This window comes from Leiobunum rupestre, chromosome 1 (genome assembly GCF_980474605.1).
Source record: "Leiobunum rupestre chromosome 1, qqLeiRupe1.1.hap1, whole genome shotgun sequence".
Lineage (NCBI taxonomy): Eukaryota > Metazoa > Arthropoda > Arachnida > Opiliones > Sclerosomatidae > Leiobunum > Leiobunum rupestre.
The window spans coordinates 40597287-40613684 of NC_143384.1; the positions used below are offsets into that span (position 1 = coordinate 40597287).

The window sequence follows — 16398 nt, forward strand, 5'->3', positions numbered from 1 at the left end:
CAGTTTGTTATGAAAATATATGGCATATTTTAAAAATGCAATATATTTTCATATTTAACGGAATTCAAATTAGAATTATCCGTATTTTGCATTCTAGATATCATATAACGTTATATAATTATTAAATTAAATATTTAATTTTAATGAAAATTCGCGTGATAACCATGTGGCGCAGAGAACCAATCACTAGAGTAGCTTCCAAAACCATAGCCAACTTGGATGCGAGTAATCGAAATTGGCCGTGCCAAAACGAAATGATCGTAGCAGACGATTTTGAATTTGGTTCAAATAAAATATTAGTGCCCTACAATTTCAGCCCGGATAGCTCAGTCGGTAGAGCGTTAGGCTTTTAACCTAACGGTCCAGGGTTCGAGTCCCTGTTCGGGCGGATGACTTTTTTTTTTATGTTTTTAGTTTTACTAGTACATTTTCTCAAAGTTGAATGAATAAAACAAGTTCTATAGCCATTTACACTTTATAAAAATACCCCAAAAAATATAAATCGAGTCTCAATTATTACAAACTTTTAAAAACGATTTATTTTAACATTTGTAATGTGAAAAATTATTACAAAAACGTTTTTCTCAAAAATACTTTGTGAAAAACTATAAAATTACCGTTCAATTTTATGATTGTATAATTATGCAAATCTCTGTACATAATTATTCTTAAGTAATCTTTAGCTTAAAAAATTAAATTCAACGAGTAAATATTTTTTCAACTTAAAAAAAAACTAAACTATCCAATAACAAATTTAAGAATTTTAACACATATCACAAAAAAACTAGAAAATAATGTAGGAACAATTTCTTTTTGATCTACAACGTAACATACGATATATTTTCCGCAAACCCAACATTATGCGTAAAAATTTAAAACTAATGGGTGATAAAAAACCAACGTTTAGAATCTCTCGCACCATTTTTTTTGTTATAAATACTGTTATTACTGGAAAATATATATTTCATTATTTTGTTTTATTAAATAAACATTATAATTTAGATCAATGATGAGCTGGTTTAACCCATCTATACGTTCCATAAAATTTAAATCCATGTTTTGTGGCGAGCTCATCAGCTTCTTTCGGTCCTCGACTGAAAAGATATTAATAAAACTCTTGTAGAAGAAGAAAAACATCATTTATACGTATCTTAAACTCCTCCAAAACCATTCGGATTTTCATATAAATTTTATCGTGAACTTAAAATCTTTTATGTTTCATTTTAAATAAAATATCAATATTTCAAATATAAGTAGATTAGTTTTATATTTACCTTCCATATCTGTAAGGGATAGGTTTCTCTTTATTCGATTCAATTTCTTTTAGTAAAGGGGTGAAAACTCGCCAGGCTTCAGCCAGCTCATCAGACCTCACAAAGTTCATACGGCTCCCACAGAATACATCCAATATCAAGCGTTCGTAAGCATCAGGAAGTGAGACACCCTATAAAACCCAAAATTCAATTAAAATGTCAGTAAAAATTTACGATGCTGTAAAAAAGACTAAATCCACTGGACTAATTTTTAACTTAATGTGAAAAACAACGCTGGTAGCCTAATATTGGAGGTCTAAGAAACGACGTTCAAATAATAACTAACGTCTAAGAAACTACGTTCGAATAATAATTAAGGTCTAAGAAACTACGTTCGAATAATAACTAGGGTCCGAAAAACGCCGTTCAAATAATAACTAAGGTCCGAAAAACGCCGTTCAAATAACTACTAAGGTCCGAGAAAAGCCGTTTAAATAACAACTAAAGTCCGAGAAACGCCGTTCAAATAATAACTAAGGTCCGAGAAAATCCGTTTAAATAACAACTAAAGTCCGAGAAACGCCGTTCAAATAATAACTAAGGTCCGAAAAACGTCGTTTAAATAACTACTGAGGTCCGAGAAAAGCCGTTTAAATAACAACTAAAGTCCGAGAAACGCCGTTCAAATAATAACTAAGGTCCAAGAAACGCTGTTCAAATAATAACTAAAGTCCGAGAAACGCCGTTCAAATAATAACTAAGGTCCGAAAAACGTCGTTTAAATAACTACTGAGGTCCGAGAAAAGCCGTTTAAATAACAACTAAAGTCCGAGAAACGCCGTTCAAATAATAACTAAGGTCCAAGAAACGCTGTTCAAATAATAACTAGGGTCCGAAAAACGCCGTTCAAATAACTACTAAGGTCCGAGAAAAGCCGTTTAAATAACAACTAAAGTCCGAGAAACGCCGTTCAAATAATAACTAAGGTCCGAGAAAAGCCGTTTAAATAACAACTAAAGTCCGAGAAACGCCGTTCAAATAATAACTAAGGTCCGAAAAACGTCGTTTAAATAACTACTGAGGTCCGAGAAAAGCCGTTCAAATAACAACTAAAGTCCGAGAAACGCCGTTCAAATAATAACTAAGGTCCGAGAAAATCCGTTTAAATAACAACTAAAGTCCGAGAAACGCCGTTCAAATAATAACTAAGGTCCGAAAAACGTCGTTTAAATAACTACTGAGGTCCGAGAAAAGCCGTTTAAATAACAACTAAAGTCCGAGAAACGCCGTTCAAATAATAACTAAGGTCCAAGAACCGCTGTTCAAATAATAACTAGGGTCCGAAAAACGCCGTTCAAATAATAACTAAGGTCCGAAAAACGCCGTTCAAATAACTACTAAGGTCCGAGAAAAGCCGTTTAAATAACAACTAAAGTCCGAGAAACGCCGTTCAAATAATAACTAAGGTCCGAGAAAAGCGGTTTAAATAACAACTAAAGTCCGAGAAACGCCGTTCAAATAACTACTAAGGTCCGAGAAAAGCCGTTTAAATAACAACTAAAGTCCGAGAAACGCCGTTCAAATAATAACTAAGGTCCGAGAAAAGCCGTTTAAATAACAACTAAAGTCCGAGAAACGCCGTTCGAATAATAACTAGGGTCCCAAAAACGCCGTTCAAATAATAACTAAGGTCCGAAAAACGCCGTTCAAATAACTACTAAGGTCCGAGAAAAGCCGTTTAAATAACAACAAGTCCGAGAAACGCCGTTCAAATAACTATTAAGGTCCGAAAAACGCCGTTCAAATAACAACTAAAGTCCGAGAAAAGCCGTTTAAATAACAACTAAGGTCCGAAAAACGACGTTTAAATAACAACTAAGGTCCGAAAAGCGCCGTTTAAATAACAACTAAGGTCCGAAAAGCGCCGTTTAAATAACAACTAAGGTCCGAAAAGCGCCGTTCAAATAACAACTAAAGTCCGAGAAAAGCCGTTTAAATAACAACTAAGGTCCGAAAAGCGCCGTTTAAATAACAACTAAGGTTCGAAAAACGCCGTTTAAATAACAACTAAGGTCCGAAAAACGCCGTTTAAATAACAACTAAGGTCCGAAAAGCGCCGTTCAAATAACAACTAAAGTCCGAGAAAAGCCGTTTAAATAACAACTAAGGTCCGAAAAGCGCCGTTTAAATAACAACTAAGGTCCGAAAAGCGCCGTTTAAATAACAACTAAGGTTCGAAAAACGCCGTTTAAATAACAACTAAGGTCCGAAAAACGCCGTCCAGGAAAGAACATTCAAATAACACCCGAGGTCCGAGAAAGACCGTTCAAATACTCTTATCTTAAGTCCAAGAAACGCAGCTCGCCCCGATATCTAAGGTTCAAGACTAAAAACAAAAATTACTTGATATCTACTGCCATAAGTCAGATCTAATTCAGTTTCTTCCATTTCAAAAGTCATTCCTGGTTTCTTAGTTGTCATTTTGACATATAGGGCTTCTCCAGGTTGCACTCGGATGACCAATTCATTCCTTTTACAGGTATCGTTGAAAATGTCAGCAGGTACATCTTTATATTGTATCCTCACTTCCGCCTTCCTTTCATTCAAAGCTAGAAAATGTGACAACAATTTAGAATCAAATCCAAATGGAGTCCTTCAAAATATGAACTAACAAACCTTTTCCACATCTCAAAAAGAAGGGAACGCCATTCCATCTATCATTCGCAATAAAGCACGTGGCCATGGCGTAAGTGGGAGTTACCGAATCAGTGGGTACCGTTTTGTCATCCAAATACCCCAATTGAGCATCTCCTTCGCCATTTGGGTCGCCTACATATTGACCAAGAACGACATTTTCCCAAAGGACAGGTGCCATAGATTTCAAAACCTTTACCTGTCAACCCAAAAAAAATAAAAAATTAAAACTATGTTGCAAAATTGAAACTTAAAATATTACTTTTTCATCCCTGATGTCTTCCGGTTTAGTTGAAATGGGTTTTTCCATCGCTACCAGACAAAGAATTTGCAGCAAATGATTCTGCATAACATCCCTGATTATTCCAAATTCATCAAAATAACCGCCTCGCCCTTGTGTGCCGAATGGTTCTTTGAAAGAGATCATAATGTTGGAAATGTTATCCTGATTCCAGGTTGGACCAAAAATGCGATTCGCAAAGCTGAGAATGGAAATTTTACATAAATAAACTTGTTCAAAAGGCTAACGAAATAAGAAAATTTCTTACCGTAAGATCATCAAATTTTGCACCATTTCCTTGCCTAAGTAGTGATCGATTCGATACAATTCTTCCTCTTTAAACAGCGAACTAAGATGATTGGAAAGCTCAGCAGATGATTCCGAATCTCGCCCAAATGGCTTTTCAACAATAATTCTGTTCCATCCCCTGTTAATAATGATTAGAATATTGTTAAAAATAACATTCGAGACAGACAAAATATGGGGCTGCATAAGACATCCCGTTATTTTGCCTTTCCTTAAATCGATTTCCAATCAAAAGCGGGAAGAGCTTGCCAAAACATTCTAAATCCCAAAGGAAGTCCAACAAAAATTTTAAAATACTTAAAGAAACGATACAAGTTTCGCGAAAGGGATTAAATGGATTAAAAGCTTACGACCTAGGCTCAAAATATACACCCTTTTTGGACAGACCCCATTTACTACTTGACTATGTTTTTCTGGGCAAATAAACAAGTAGTACCATAAAAGAATCCTATTGTAAGAGGAACAGGGTTGCCATTTTGATTGAAATCAAATAATTAAAAAAAAAAGTTTTAAATCGCCTATTATTACACGTAATAATTAAATTTAATTAAGATTGATTTGAATTTTGCATTACGTTACTGCAGTATACCAATTATTTATAAATTAGGCAAAAGTTAAAATATATTAAAATAAAAATCAATTAAAGGGAATATAATCTCAGGTATTTGGTGTGGAACACCAACGTTTGCAGCTCTGGCCACTTTTGCCTTTGGCTTTAGAAATATTTGGCGCCACTGTACAGGGAAATTGGAAAAATTGAAGGGATCTTCCATAAAGATTGCTTTGCAGGTTATATTCCCTTTAAAATAAATAATATCCAATTTATATAAAATCGATTTTATCGTTTTTTTTTAATTGTCGATTTTTCGAGACAAAAATTGACAGTCATGAAGAGATATAATAAATACTTCTGGTAGCAGCCATAACATTATGAAAAGTAAACAAAATTAATATTTGATAAAGCGTAGATGCATTCTATATTACAGTTATGCTAATATGAATTGACGTAACGTAACTACAGGTTTTCCAAAGCGTTTATATAAACGATTTAAGAGGTAAAGCAAGCGTGACTTCAGCAAAACAAAATGTAGTGAGGAAAAAAATAAAAAAATTAAGGTCAAGAGATCAGGAAGTATTAGTTAATGTGTCAGCCTAAATGAGAAAGGGAACGGACGTTTTTCTCACTTTGTGCCCATGCAATGTTCTTTGATATTTTTCGTGACAACTTGGAAAACAGTTGGAGGAAGCGCCAAGTAGAAGAGACGGTTGGCCTTGGAGGAATTCTCGTAGCGGGAAATTTCCTTGTTTAACTTCTCAAAATCATCGGCGTTATCGTAAGCGCCCGCTACGTAGTGGTTGATTTTGAAAAACTCGTCGAATCGATCTTGGTTAGAATCTTTTACCTGCGATTAATTTATTTTCAGTTTATTCATTTTTTTAACACTATATATTGGGGGCCCTGTGCAAAGTAGAATTTGGGGGCCCAGGGCCCCCACTCAAATCAATTTTTTAAAGGAAAAATAGGATTATATTTCTAAAAATATCGGACTTTATAGAACTATTTTTACAAAATTATAGGATTTTATAGGACTAAATATGCTATTTAATTTACTAACTTTATGCATTTAAAAACAAAATCTATATTTAGAGAAATAAATCTTTGATTTTCAATTAAAAAATAGAAACTATTCAACCATTTTATCACAAAAATATACTACTAAAATAGCTAGCCATGTTAACAATAGAGTAGTAACACTCCATAGCTTTGTCCATGGCCGCCATTTCGGTCGCAAATTTTTTATCTATAGGAAAGATCATGGGTGACGTACTAGGACGTCACAGTGCCATTACTCTATAACAAAAGTATAGACTAGAATGGTGGTACCTTGGGTATTAGCCTAGCTGATTATTATTATTATTATTATTATTATTATTATTATTATTATTATTATTATTAAATGAGAAAAATGAGTCATATATTGATGACCTCACCACCGGTCGCCATCTTAAAACAAAACTACGGCTGCTACGGCAAATAAATAACATATAACCTTCAACCACTCCCTTCTTACTCAAACTCGTTCTTTTTTCGTCAAGACAGAATTGGAGTAAAAGGACGTCATAGGGCTACACTTTTAACCTGCTCAAAAACCCAGAACAGGCGGGGAAAAAACCACCTAGTATAGAGTAATGGCACTCTGACGTCCTAGTACGTTACCCCATCGCGAAATAACCCTCAGGGGGTTATTTGCCATGGTTACCCATGCTCTTTCCTACAGAGTAGTATCGCTCTGTAGCTTTGGGCTATGGCCGCCATTTTGAGGGCAGCTGTTTATCGATAGGAAAAAGCATGGGTGACGTCAACATATGTCACGTCGATATTACTCTATAGATAAAAATTTGCGATCAAAATGGCGGCCATGGCCAAAGCTACAGAGTGCTACTACTCTAAACATTCATTTCGAAGACGGGCCCCCTAATCTCGGGGGACCATGGGCCATGGCACAAGTCTTAATACGGCCCTGTTTATTTTGTCAAAGTCTTGAAGCAGTAACTTTTAAAAAAATCACATTTCAAACTTTTTAATTCGCTATTCTCTCAACGAAAACCTCTTAAAGGAAGTAGAAACTAAATAAAAAAATCGACTGCTAACACTTAACTAGCGCAAATAATCCGTAGCTTGTTACACCTGGTGGCTGAAATATGAAATTCATGGATCAATTATAAAATATAATATAATAAAGGGAATATATCTTCACGGATGACCCCAATTTTAAGGATTACCTCCGAAACGAACCAATAAACAGCGCCGAAAATGTCAAAAGCCACAGAGTTGAAATCGAGTTGAAACAATCTCATCATCGTTTCAGTTGAAATCGAGTTAAAATAATCTAAACACCGTTTCAGTTGAAATCAAGTTGAAATAATCCAAACGTCGTTTTGGTTGAAATCGAGTTGAAATAATCCAAACATCGTTTCAGTTGAAATCGAGCTGAAACAATCCAAACATCGTTTTGATTGAAATCAAGTTGAAATAATCCAAACATCATTTTGGTTGAAATCGAGTTGAAATAATCCAAACATCATTTTGGTTGAAATCGAGTTGAAATAATCCAAACATCATTTTGGTTGAAATCGAGTTGAAATAATCCAAACATCATTTTGGTTGAAATCGAGTTGAAATAATCCAAACATCATTTTGGTTGAAATCGAGTTGAAATAATCCAAACATCATTTTGGTTGAAATTGAGTTGAAATAATCCAAACATCATTTTGGTTGAAATCGAGTTGAAATAATAAAAACATCATTTTGGTTGAAATCGAGTTGAAATAATCCAAACATCATTTTGGTTGAAATTGAGTTGAAATAATTCAAACATCATTTTGGTTGAAATCGAGTTGAAATAATCCAAACATCATTTTGGTTGAAATCGAGTTGAAATAATCCAAACATCATTTTGGTTGAAATCGAGTTGAAATAATCCAAACATCATTTTGGTTGAAATCGAGTTGAAATAATCCAAACATCATTTTGGTTGAAATCGAGTTGAAATAATCCAAACATCATTTTGGTTGAAATTGAGTTGAAATAATCCAAACATCATTTTGGTTGAAATCGAGTTGAAATAATAAAAACATCATTTTGGTTGAAATCGAGTTGAAATAATCCAAACATCATTTTGGTTGAAATTGAGTTGAAATAATTCAAACATCATTTTGGTTGAAATCGAGTTGAAATAATCCAAACATCATTTTGGTTGAAATCGAGTTGAAATAATCCAAACATCATTTTGGTTGAAATTGAGTTGAAATAATTCAAACATCATTTTGGTTGAAATCGAGTTGAAATAATCCAAACATCATTTTGGTTGAAATCGAGTTGAAATAATCCAAACATCATTTTGGTTGAAATCGAGTTGAAATAATCCAAACATCATTTTGGTTGAAATTGAGTTGAAATAATCCAAACATCATTTTGGTTGAAATCGAGTTGAAATAATAAAAACATCATTTTGGTTGAAATCGAGTTGAAATAATCCAAACATCATTTTGGTTGAAATTGAGTTGAAATAATTCAAACATCATTTTGGTTGAAATCAAGTTGAGATAATCCAAACATCATTTTGGTTGAAATCAAGTTGAGATAATCCAAACATCATGTTGGTTGAAATAAGTTGAAATAATCCAAACATCATTTTGGTTGAAATCAAGTTGAGATAATCCAAACATCATTTTGGTTGAAATTGAGTTGAAATAATCCAAACATCATGTTGGTTGAAATTGAGTTGAAATAATCCAAACATCATTTTGGTTGAAATTGAGTTGAAATAATCCAAACATCATGTTGGTTGAAATCGAGTTGAAATAATCCAAACATCATTTTGGTTGAAATCGAGTTGAAATAATCCAAACATCATGTTGGTTGAAATTGAGTTGAAATAATCCAAACATCATGTTGGTTGAAATTGAGTTGAAATAATCCAAACATCATTTTGGTTGAAATTGAGTTGAAATAATCCAAACATCATTTTGGTTGAAATTGAGTTGAAATAATTCAAACATCATTTTGGTTGAAATCAAGTTGAGATAATCCAAACATCATTTTGGTTGAAATCAAGTTGAGATAATCCAAACATCATGTTGGTTGAAATAAGTTGAAATAATCCAAACATCATTTTGGTTGAAATCGAGTTGAAATAATCCAAACATCATTTTGGTTGAAATCGAGTTGAAATAATCCAAACATCATTTTGGTTGAAATTGAGTTGAAATAATTCAAACATCATTTTGGTTGAAATCAAGTTGAGATAATCCAAACATCATTTTGGTTGAAATCAAGTTGAGATAATCCAAACATCATGTTGGTTGAAATAAGTTGAAATAATCCAAACATCATTTTGGTTGAAATCAAGTTGAGATAATCCAAACATCATTTTGGTTGAAATTGAGTTGAAATAATCCAAACATCATGTTGGTTGAAATTGAGTTGAAATAATCCAAACATCATTTTGGTTGAAATTGAGTTGAAATAATCCAAACATCATGTTGGTTGAAATCGAGTTGAAATAATCCAAACATCATTTTGGTTGAAATCGAGTTGAAATAATCCAAACATCATGTTGGTTGAAATTGAGTTGAAATAATCCAAACATCATGTTGGTTGAAATTGAGTTGAAATAATCCAAACATCATTTTGGTTGAAATTGAGTTGAAATAATCCAAACATCATGTTGGTTGAAATCGAGTTGAAATAATCCAAACATCATTTTGGTTGAAATTGAGTTGAAATAATCCAAACATCATGTTGGTTGAAATCGAGTTGAAATAATCCAAACATCATTTTGGTTGAAATCGAGTTTAAATAATCCAAACATCATTTTGGTTGAAATTGAGTTGAAATAATCCAAACATCATGTTGGTTGAAATTGAGTTGAAATAATCCAAACATCATGTTGGTTGAAATTGAGTTGAAATAATCCAAACATCATTTTGGTTGAAATCGAGTTGAAATAATCCAAACATCATTTTGGTTGAAATCGAGTTGAAATAATCCAAACATCATTTTGGTTGAAATTGAGTTGAAATGATCCAAACATCATTTTGGTTGAAATCGAGTTGAAATAATCCAAACATCATTTGGTTGAAATTGAGTTGAAATAATCCAAACATCATTTTGGTTGAAATTGAGTTGAAATAATCCAAACATCATTTTGGTTGAAATTGAGTTGAAATAATCCAAACATCATTTTGGTTGAAATCGAGTTGAAATAATCCAAACATCATTTGGTTGAAATTGAGTTGAAATAATCCAAACATCATTTTGGTTGAAATTGAGTTGAAATAATCCAAACATCGTTTTGGTTGAAATCAAGTTGAAATAATCCAAACATCATTTTGGTTGAAATTGAGTTGAAATAATCCAAACATCATTTTGGTTGAAATCAAGTTGAAATAATCCAAACATCGTTTTGGTTGAAATTGAGTTGAAATCTTTTTAACTAATTTATCTTTAAAAATAGTGGGCATCGTTTTGGGCTAAACCTTTAGAATCGGTAAATTTTTTGGCAATATTAAAACAATTTATTTTTCTGAAAATAAATGGAGACCATATTGAAACGAAACATTCCAATAGAGTAGTATCGCTCTGTATCTTTGGGCTACAGCCGCCGTTTTGAGGGCAGATTTTTATCAATGGGAAAAATTATGGGTGACGTCGACATACGTCACGCCGATATTTCTCTATATTGCGTTTAAAATATTCTAAAAGGTGGAAGCAATTCTCAGGCGGTTACTACTTCCAAGTAGCCCTCGAAGTTGGCCCGAAAAGGTGACTGTCCAATCAGCGCTAATGATTTGCACCAGCCCTTTAATTTGAAATTGCGCCCCTTTTTTCCCCTCCGAAACCCACGACGAAAAAAAACCATTCAAATAACGCGTCCATTTCCGATTTCCCCAAAACACCCATTGGGCCACTTTACAAATATTCAGAACAAATTATTCCAAAACACGCCCTTAAAATGCATTAAAAGAGAAATTTAGGAATAATAAAATGGGTTAAAATTACTTTTGAATAAGACTGGACTTTAGATTTCAGATCTGGAATGGTCAGTTTGGACCTGGCGTAACCGACGAAAGTGGTTTTGGTCGGCGTCAAGCCATCTCGATAAAGTGCCCTTTTCAGAAGGAAAAAAGAATAAATTAAGAACTAAGGTAATGAAATGGGTCAATGAATTACACGCGAAAAAAGGCGTTTAGTTGCTTTATTTTTCTTTAATCTCAGAAAGCTATTGAATAAAAAAACTGGGTTTAAAAATTTTATATTATTAGCTCATATGACCCAAATTATAAGTAATCTGCCAAAAATGTTTTTTTTATTTCTATTCAGTGGGGATTGGCCTTGAGGTAAGTGTGCTTACACAATCAATACAATTTACAAAGAATAAAGACCAAATATAATTGATAAGTTTGTAACTATCTTCGATATTTACCATAGTGTTGGGTAAATTTTCTTCTTCGCCAAATCACCCTGTAATGACACAAAATTGAAATTAAATATCAAATTTTAAAGTGTGGATTGATTATAAAGATTATTTTAAATAACATGTTTCTACTTCACAGATTTTTAAGCTTATAATCAAAAGTTAAGGACACAGTTTATATTAAACCCCTAATTTATAAGTCTTTTACTTCTGATATTATCAACTGTTTTGCGGTGGTTTTACAAAGTTTTTTTTTAATTTGTTTTCACATAATACTCACAATTTAAAAAAGCCTACTAAAATGGGAACAGAATTTGACAATACCATCTAAATATGCTCTACCTAGTTGTTAATTTTATGTAGTCTATATAAGCAGAGATACTGACAAGCCTTCCAGATGATATTACATTCATATGTTTACAGAGGTAATTGTTGTTTAACATTGCAGCGATACTGATTATTAAATATTTTACTTCCTTTAATAAACCATTTTCAATCGAAAATCAGACTAGTCTTGTTTCCTTTAAATTTTAACTCAACCGTAAAAATCAATTGGTATATGTTGTTTAAATTTCTATTCCTAGCAATTTTCCTAATTTTTCCCACCGAGACAAATTAAAATCCAAGAAAAATACCGAGGTTTTTCCCTACTAAAACGTCATCAAATGAAAGTACCGGTAAAATCTACCAAAAGTAACTATTTTAATTTAAGGAAATTAGCGCCTTCCCAGTCAAAATCCACCCAGGAGATTTAACCCTTTCCTCTAACCGTAACCGGCTCTCCGTAACGTACGATTTTCCCCTTTAGAAAAACAAAAATACACCGTTTTGTAAGACCGGAGAAACGCAAACATAAAATGAAAACCGGGCTTCTCCAAATTGCCAAGGCTTAGAACTTTTCGCTAAACACGGGCTAAGCGCTTCGATATTTAAGTAAATGCATGGCGTTAATCGCTACGGATAGTTTACAAAACATTTAAATGACACTTACCGAAGCCCCTAAGACTACAAAAACGTGTTGCGCTTCGAGCTGCAGCGTGTCTTCAGTGTGCTGCAACGACTCCTTGATGAGCTCTATGCCCTCGCTGGAGGGAGATTTTGACAAATCGAAATCCATATCGTATCCAGCACCTAAACTGCTCGAATTGGCAGCCTTTCCTTGGGATATATCCATAGTACTTGTGTTTATACTTCTAATAATAGACGGCCTATCGCTGCGCTCTTCGACGACTGCGGCGGAAGAAATGTTCCGAGCGCTTCTACCAACATCCGCTTGGGTTCCTTCTTCGCCGAGTTCGCCCGCCCCGTATTCCTCCTCTTGCGCAACAACGACGCCGCCGCCGCTTTCGAGGGAAAATTTGCCGTTTTTTCCCACCACACACCCCAGGATTACTGCCGGAGGTTGAACGGGATTTACAATTTTCTTTATCAACTTTTTTTCTCACAAAAGACACCACCCCAATCGGCGGGGAAAAGGTTCCTTACTCTAGTAGGTAATCACACCACCACGACGCGGCGCGGCGCATGCTTTCCATGCGAAAGGCACGTTTACAAACACCAAACCACGCCATAGACTGACTAGTACTTTCCCAGACGCGCCGCGCGTTTTGTTATCCCCCCCTTTTTTGATAAAAGCTTATTTTCGACCCGCCCGTATTATTCCGCTATCGCGCGAGTCTCTTATAGACACGGTACTATTTTCATTCAAATAACTTCAAAATATAATCAAAAAGCACTAAGCCTAGCTAAAAATTATACACACGCGTAGAAAAGTATTGAAAAATACTTGACAATACATTTTTTTGAACCACGCCTATTTCCTTACGTAAGAAAAAATCAAGACCGTAATTATAAGAACTACGTTATCTCGCGAGATATTTATATCGAAATTACGTGATAAAAATTGCCTGATATTATTGTAAAAAAAACCGTCCGATATAATCGATGCAAACACGTTTTCAAATACATTTGTGTTTATATTGGAAAAGTTCGAGAGGAATGGTCGCCTTAAAGCTCCTAATCACGTGCGCGTCTCCGATTGGTCGACGAAACCGCGCGCTTTTCAAAACAGCGTTCTGATTGGGTAGTTCGTCATTTATCGATTAACTTTCCTCCGTGGTGGTCGATATTATTCCGACCGGCTGCTGATAAATGAATAGATTGATTAACACGGTAATTTTATATTGAATAATAACACATAAAGACGGAATGCACCGTTCGATGAATATTGGAATTAGGCCTACCTCGTATTTAAATGGTGTAGCGACGCGAAGAAGCGTAACCAAATAGTTGGTCATGGTGGGTTGCTGGTACCATCCTCCCCTAGTTTTCCGGTCAATTATTAAATTTAAAACATATCCTTTTCATTAAAGAGGTAAAGCTAGTGCAAATACGTCTGGAGATTACCGTCGATAGTATCAGGCATTTTTACCACAAGTTGTAAACGATAAGTTAGGCTTAACAAATGCTCTTAAAATGCTTGATACGTTCGGCTTAATATGCCGAAATGTATAAACGTACACTATCAAAACTATATTACTAAACATTAAAATTCCGCGTTACATGTTTTCGGCGAGGACATTTTTTGGGATAATTTATAAATCTAAAATACCTATACATGTAAACATTGCCGAAACTTTAAATTTTCTTAATCTCAGAGGAAATGCACGTAACAGAGAACTTGGTCCTAGTGCCGATATTGTGATTTTTTTATTATTATTAGAAAGATATTTACAACCTTTCTTTATATACGTATAAATTAAAAAAAAATAGCTAGTATATAATGTTTTAGATTTTACGCCAAAAAAACTCTAAATTTTTCTCAATTTTAAAGTGTTTATACTGTACTGCAGGAATCCATACCTCTACTTGGATTGCTTATCGCGGCAGATTTTCGTCTCGATGTGGCTAACGGTTTTTTTGACGTCACTATGTTCAATTAACAAACAACAACATGAGAGGGGAGCGTGCGCAAAGGGGATTTTTTTATCTCGTAGGCGGAGCCAAAGCCGTCAGAGTGATCTTACCATACGCGATACGCCAGGATAAGCATTCCAAGTAGAGGTGTGAATTCCTGTGTACGGTAAAACGTTGTTTTTACTTAATTTTATTGTTATATACACTAGTTGGAGTATCGTATCTCATAAACACAACAATAGCAATTTAGCTTTTTGTGTACGTAGTTGAGTGCAAAAAAGGCGTGTCGTCATGTGTTTTCCTTTACCAAAATAAATATTATTCTGTCAAATTGTTTAAAGAAAGTAGAGCTATGGATTCCTGATGTAATGGTACTTTTCTTGCTGTGACTAGAATAAGAATATACTGCCTTTCTAAACCAAACGTACAAAATGGCGGATATATCGACATAAAAAACATTTTTTACGAAGTAATCAATTTTAAATTCTTTGGACTCATAAAGGTTTTATTTAAGTTTTTCAAAAAGTGCGTTATAGAATTACACAATTTCAACAGACGTAAACTTCTGATTTTAACCTATAGAAAGGAAATTTCGCTAACGTTTTTGGAGAAATTTTACACCTATTGGATTTCGTAACACAACCAATTAGGTAATAGCCGTTATTAGCCGTCGCAGAAGTAACATAACGCCATAAGTGTATCACTACCCTCAGAGAGTCAGAATTAATGGTTTGAGCCAATCACGGTTTGTTTAGACTTTAGAATGTGACACTTTTTTGAGTTACGTACTTTTGAAAATAGCTAAGACCGTTTATCAACAAAACCAAACACAAGCCGTCTACACTGCGAAAAGAACATATATATTTATACGTTAGGGAGAATGACCAAGTTGGGAAATCCATTCTTGGTATGAACATAAGTGGATAAGAAAGATAAGTATGCCACTTCCTATTCACCCGATATTTTTTTTAATGATAGTCTGTTTCGCCAATGACAACGTAAAACATTACGTACCGACGGACTGACCACTCTCCGCGAACTGCTCCTAGTATCGGGAGGATGCCCGGAAAATCGGCGACGGTCCGCCGGCAGCCTTTTCGACCAACCAGCCAAGGCCTATTAAATATTGAAACACTTTCAAAAGTGTAAATAACGCTTACTTTTGGAAAATAATGAGGAATTATTGAATCGGATGATAAAAATAACTATTATAAACACTGGCTCCATTTCAGAAGTTAATTTTTTTCGAATTTAAAACCGAAACGCGTGTACGCTCGTATTTCTCGCCATCAAACTAACCAACTATTTTGCCGACGGAAAGAGTAGTAAGGGACGAGTTTCCGGTTCGGAAACTTCTATTTCGCAATCACTCTCGACGACAGACTATCATTAACCATGGACCAAGGTATAGGTGTGGTCTAAATCGGAAGGCTTACTGACTACTGGGGTACATCAGCCGCTTTGAAGCGCCTCAAGAATTCTGTTGGGGCTTAGTTCATAAAAAATTTTCAGTTTAGAAATTAAATGGATTTAAATAAATTTGATTGAAAAACCTCAGCCATACGCTGCTTACTGGTTATTTTTACTTAACACAATGGTTAATTACCATTACTTAGACTATTAAAGGCCCAATTTCAAAAATAAAAGGTCAAAAACTTACTAAGCCTAATCATTTAACTGACAACAACGCGGCACCATTTTGTCAAAATAAAACGTGAACGCTATAGCTTCTCTATGAAACTACGTCGGAAATCGACTACAGCGACGCCAAGTTTGACCACATTGAACTAAAATTACCCGTGATTTTCCTATAAGCTTCGTGCGTAGTTTAAACTTTGGTATCGCCGCCTACCGACTGAGTTTGTAATCGAATGTGTGAAAGCTGTCTGCTCATTCAAAATTCGTTTCAGTTAAAGAACATTCATAATCAAAAGTCGTCTGCTATTTCTCCACACATTAAGTGGACAGG

The 16398-nt window shown here is 34.3% G+C and overlaps 1 protein-coding gene and 1 non-coding gene across 2 annotated transcripts; one reads left to right on the forward strand and one right to left on the reverse strand.

Annotated features, from left to right (window-relative positions):
* The first annotated feature begins 315 nt into the window (after positions 1-315).
* TRNAK-UUU (transfer RNA lysine (anticodon UUU)) lies at positions 316-388 on the forward strand. Its single transcript has one exon. It is a non-coding gene; the product is annotated as a tRNA-Lys (tRNA).
* Positions 389-604: 216 nt separating this feature from the next.
* On the reverse strand, positions 605-13306 carry Zw (glucose-6-phosphate 1-dehydrogenase Zw). Its single transcript, XM_090180240.1, has 10 exons — positions 12505-13306; positions 11523-11560; positions 11099-11207; positions 5719-5936; positions 4496-4654; positions 4210-4429; positions 3930-4146; positions 3657-3862; positions 1275-1444; positions 605-1094 (listed from the first exon to the last, which is right to left on the reverse strand). Exons 1-10 carry the CDS (start codon positions 12685-12687, stop codon positions 1004-1006), a joined length of 1611 nt encoding a protein of 536 aa, XP_090036366.1. The 5' UTR covers positions 12688-13306; the 3' UTR covers positions 605-1003.
* Between the last annotated feature and the right edge of the window lie 3092 nt (positions 13307-16398).